This window comes from Vigna umbellata, chromosome 11 (genome assembly GCF_029865625.1).
Source record: "Vigna umbellata cultivar VRB3 chromosome 11, Vumbellata_1.0, whole genome shotgun sequence".
Taxonomy (NCBI): Eukaryota; Viridiplantae; Streptophyta; class Magnoliopsida; order Fabales; family Fabaceae; genus Vigna; species Vigna umbellata.
This window is the reverse complement of record NC_142175.1, coordinates 7981428-7986862: the sequence shown is the minus strand read 5'-3', so window position 1 is coordinate 7986862 and position 5435 is coordinate 7981428. Positions and strand designations below refer to the sequence as shown.

The following is a 5435-nucleotide window of genomic DNA, read 5'->3' as shown; positions in this document are numbered from 1 at the left end:
CTTTTATTTTCAACTAGTTACTGGAAAGTCAAAATTGTAACAAGGAACAAATCCTATGATTTTTTAATTTGAATGTTTTAAGGCTAAGGCGATGCTTTGGGGGTCTCTTGCAATCTCTTATTTTATGGTGCCAAGAGCTAATTGATTTTTAAAGGCCAATTTTATGATTTTAAAAACGAGTTTGATTCTAATATTAAGTAATAATTATAATAAGATAAATAAAATGAAGATTATTAAGTTATTATTTTAGCAGTAAGTATTCTTTTGCTTGTAGTTCATTAAACCTTTGAGTATATTCAAGGTTTTTATTTGTTTCTTTGATATTTTTGATGTATTTCCTTTAATTTTTAAACTATGTTAGTGGCAATATTTTTGAAGTTGTTATTTTTATAACATTTTTCCCGTAACAAATAGTTTTATGACACCTTATTTTGATAACATTGGTTTTTATAAAAAATTTCATCATTAATATTTTGTAACGATATTTTCGGTTTTTTGTGACAAATAGTCTCCAGCACATTAAATTTTTAAGCAATGAAACTGAAACACAGTGTTGTTGGGCAAGATTTAAAGTAGACGTACAAATACACAAGGAAAAACTTCCTTATTCTTACAAGAATATTCAACCTAATATAATTAGTGAAAATATCATTAACCAAGTCCCACGTAATCAAATCATGCATAAACTTCGATTATGCATGACGAAGCCGGAACATATTCTAAGAATCTTTGGTCATAGACACTATCACATTGGTATACTCCAAAGATTCAAACTCAGTATCAATGAGTTTGGCAACTATCATTGCAAATCTGGAAAACAATTCATCCATGATAACTTCACCAAAGTTGGCCGATAAAAGAGGTTCAAAAACTGCTCTTATTGACTTAGCTACGATCAGTGCTCTTGTTTTGCTATCAACTGTAGCATCATCAACATCCTCTTGAAGGTTTCCATCCCAACCTATTTTAACAGTCTTCAATGTTATAAGCCTAAAAGATCCTTCTTCTTCAATCACTTGTCTAACTTCTTCAGGAGTTGGACCATAAATAGGAAGATCAAAAAAGTCCAATTTTGCCCTTTCAACCAAACCCTACACAAATCATAAAAATCTTCCTTAGAAAACACAAATATACCCACAAGGAAAATATCCACCACAAATTTAACAAATAACTAAAAAAGCTATAAAATACGTACAATATATTCCAAAACTTATTCTTATATATAGAGCAATCATGTTTTAAGATTGACCACAAAACATTTTACAATTTATCGACTCATATTGTGGAGATCAAATATGTATGACGTAGATATAAAAGGAAAATAACTATAAAATGTAGTTTATAGCCATATACAATTATTATCGACATGTATATACACACACACGTGTGATGCTTCAAAGTGTCAGTGAATTCATCAATGAGTAGTCATGTTTTGAGTACCATACCTCTTGGACCATGTCGTTGAGTACCATACCAATTATACTCCATGGACTAGTCATGTTTTGAGATTTTTCTCTACCAATGAACGTAAGTAACATGATACCACCCGACCTTAGTTCCTCCGAGCGTGATTTAAGAAAATGTTTGAAATCCTTTTCAAATTGTTTCATGTATGCTTCATAGACTGAAGGACTGTTTTCATTTGTTATATAAATATTTCCCTTGTTTAGTGGTTCGGCTATGCTGGTTGAAGTCGGTGCCTGATACCAAACAAAACGGAATTACGATAGCAATTTGACTTTAAATGCTTGAGCCAACAATATTCTTTGTACGTAAAGTTAGTTTGTAAAGCCAGACATAAAATGGCATTATATATGTTACCAAACATTTATAAAATAATCACAGGAAATGCTTCATTCATTTGGTGCACTTAACCTGAGATAGCCAGTGGAGACTGTAAGAAGAATGAAAGAAGTGGATGTAATCATCAGGAAAAAGTCTTCCGTAGAAGCTTCCAGGTGTTGCATGAATAAAACATCGTACATGGCTGTCGTTTTTTTCTTCATGTGTTCTTTGGAAGAAGTCAGGGATCAACTTGAAGATGCAGTTGAAATCATTTCCAAATAGATCATTCATGTAAATTTGCAATACGCGTGGCGTACCCTGGTTTAAGCTCATGCTAACATTATCCATGACGCTTAACATGTTTGACACAAAAACGAGTGAATTTGGCCCCGAAGAGCATCCCAAATCTGCTACTTTCCAACACCGTTCTGAACTTATGTTTGACACCAACAGTTTTACAGTATCTTCAAGTATAGGTTTCACCATGCTTGCCACTTTTCTCTGCACCAAACTTAACTTGGGTTACCTTCCTGTAACATTGAATATATATATATATATATATATATATATATATATATGATTTAAACTCTTTTCCTTTAGGAAATTTGCAAAAGTAAAAGAAAATCCTCTTTCTGTTTTATGATATATAGGTTGAAATGATACTTTTTTTTCTTATGTTTTTGACAGCGGAAAAGAGATAATACCTGAAGTAAGGAGTTTTTGGTATAGCTGGTTTCTCCTTCACCACCCTTCATGTGAAGCACTCTCTCTGTTGCCATCATATAATGAATGGACACTCAACAATACAAAGTCACAGACAATTATGGTATGCTATGGGAACTGTCACTGTTTATATAGAGCACTTTATTGTTAGAATGAGGATATGACTGCTTTTTTTTCTAAAAAAAGAATCAGTAGATCATGACTCAACTAGAAAAAGAAAAATGCCAGGAGTATTTTTGAAGGAAGAAAAACCTAACACGTTTATTTTTCTTTCTTTAATTGGAAGATACTTTTAATTTTTTTATAACAACGTACGTTGAAAGTGGTGGGGTACAAACAATTATGATACAAAAAATAGAATCTAAATATCAGCATGGAAGGGCTTGGGCACTGTTAATTCATAATTAAAATAAGTTGAAAATTAGTTACATCATTCTTCATAAAATATTTTGTAAAATTGTTGAGAAACAATATTTATCGCGTGCATAAAATATTTTGTAAAGCATATGTTTTGAGATACACATGTTATTTCTGCATACCTAAATAAATAAAGAAGAACACATACATTACACGCTCTGAAGATGAGTGTAACCCTCGAACCAGTGCACCACGATTTTGAGTCGATTGGATTTAAAAAAAATATAACTTTTTTATGCGGATTAATTTTCAATTTGACTTGCTTAGAACTCCACTCATTCGAATTGACTCACCAACCTATCTAAATTTAATTTAATTATTTATTATTTTGTGTTTCAAAATTTTTAATTAGCATTTTTTATTATACCGTATGTGGGGATAAAGAAGATATTTCAAAAGAGAAAAATATTGTAGATTTATTTATTCAAGACTCTAATAATATAAACGGACAATTGATGAAAAAATTATCAATGTTAAAAACTAATTTGTTCGTCTATGTTTGGTTTTGGATTACGCTTTGATTGTATGATACTTTTATATTTTTTGAAATGTTTTTGAAGTTTAACATAATTTTAAAGTGGAATTTATTTATAATTGAATGAAAAAATTATAATTTTTTTAATTTTTAAAAAACCTTATAATTAAGTGAGTAATGAGTCAACCTGTTTAACCCACCAACCTGTGGTGGGTTGAGCCGGGTCCGAATTTTTTCAATTCGCTAATAAATGAGTCCGATTAAGTTGACTCCCTAAATAACCAATCCATGATAGGCCAGACCGGATCGAGCCGGATTACTCGTTTTGACCATTCTAATTACACATGGAATTAAAGTGAAAATATGACAATAGAACACTATATGAGTTGAAATCAGATTTTCTACTTTAGATAAGGTGTCCTATACTATACTGTTTATATGAATTCAAACTTGTTTTATCTTAATATAATAGATATTAAAAGTTTAAAATCAGATTTTCTACTCTTGATAATGACTTCACTCCCCTAATCTTTTTAGGAGTTAAATCTGATGTATATTTCAAGTTTTACAGTATCTTCAAGTATAGGTTTCACCATGCTTCCCACTTTTCTCTGCACCAAATTTAACTTGGGTCACCTTACTGTATACATATATATGTATACATATATATATATATATATATATATATATATATATATATATATATATATATATATATATATATGTGTGTGTGTGTGTGTGTGTGATTTAAACTAAATTTTCTTGAGTTTTTGACAGCGGAAAAGAGATGATACCTGAAGTAAGGAGTGTTTGGTATAGCTGGTTTCTCCCTCACCACCAATCATGTGAAGCACTCTCCCTGTTGCCATCATATAATAAATGGACACTCAACAATACAAAGTCAAAAACAATTATGGTATGCTATGGGAAGTGTCACCGTTTATATAAAGCACTTTATTGTCAGAGAGAAGTTCCCCTCACCTCCAAAAGTCATATGGACTTTCAAAATGTCAAAAGTGTCTCACCGAAAGTTGGTTAACATATTTACTTAACCCGCATTCAAGAAATTTATTTAACCGACAAATAAATTTATTTCGGTTAAGTTTTTTTTAATAACAATAATAATAAAAGTTAAATATGTTTTTAGTCTTTCAACTATAAAAAATAAAATGATTTTAGATTTTGTCTCTCTTTCAAACTTTGATACACTATGATCCTTGTCCTTAATAAAACTATAAATTTTTCGTCTTTCAAAATTAACGGCGTTCAAATTAGGCTGAGTTGGCTAATGTTTGGTCACGTTTGATGCCAGATTTTATTTTAGTTGTGTGCCACGTTTCTATTCTTCCCGTTGGAAACACGAAAGGTCTTGACAGTAGAGGAATCAATGATATGAGTGTGACCTCTTTGGTCCTGAACCTCCACGATGGTGGTTGGAGCCATGACGGCGGTCACATCGTTATTCCTCATTGTTGCAATCAGGGAGTGACTTTAGATTCAGCCCATGGAGTTTTTGCTTCAATCCAATTCGAATATCAATCGTCTTCTTCCTCATTGTTCCCAACATTACATAAAGCTTCTTCATCCATTCATCGCTATTTCAAAACCCTAAAACATACAGATATCCATGGCCAGTCCTACCATGGACCAAGCCCTCTCTCTTCTCGCTACGGCCAATAACCATGACCTTGCCATTAAAACCTCATCGCTCAAACAAGCAAAGGACCTTCTTCTCTCCATCTATCACTCTTTCATCGTTGATATCCTTTGTTTATTGAGTCATCCTATGAGAGTTTGTCGCCTTTACCCAAAATCTATAATACTTGAGTGAAACACCATGAGGAATGAAGTTTCTAGGTAGTTTTTATCTGTCATTCGATCAAATGAGAAAATACTCATATAACAATACGGGATACATGATACAATATGAAAAGTGGAAACCTTTATATTTAACATGAACATGAAGTATTGATTTATTCTCACACTTATATTTGAAGATATTATTTTATTTGAGAAAACGGTAATGGTTGTAGAG

At 31.6% G+C, this 5435-nt stretch overlaps 1 protein-coding gene across 1 annotated transcript; it reads right to left on the bottom strand.

Annotated features, from left to right (window-relative positions):
* Positions 1–503: 503 nt before the first annotated feature.
* On the bottom strand, positions 504–2610 carry LOC124837160 (putative caffeine synthase MTL2). The gene is made up of 4 exons (XM_047312453.2): positions 2490–2610; positions 1876–2286; positions 1446–1700; positions 504–1091 (listed from the first exon to the last, which is right to left on the bottom strand). Exons 1-4 carry the CDS (start codon positions 2565–2567, stop codon positions 720–722), a joined length of 1116 nt encoding a protein of 371 aa, XP_047168409.2. The 5' UTR covers positions 2568–2610; the 3' UTR covers positions 504–719.
* Between the last annotated feature and the right edge of the window lie 2825 nt (positions 2611–5435).

What these genes read in the sequence shown, in the direction of transcription:
- LOC124837160 (XM_047312453.2), bottom strand. Translation starts at nt 2,567, where the DNA reads ATGATGGCAACAGAGAGAGTGCTTCACATGAAGGGTGGTGAAGGAGAA. An exon ending in CCAAAAACTCCTTACTTCAG is followed by an intron (nt 2,287 to 2,489) that starts GTATTATCTCTT and finishes AGTTTGGTGCAG; the next exon opens with AGAAAAGTGGCAAGCATGGT. An exon ending in TCAACGACATGGTCCAAGAG is followed by an intron (nt 1,092 to 1,445) that starts GTATGGTACTCA and finishes TGATTTGTGTAG; the next exon opens with GGTTTGGTTGAAAGGGCAAA.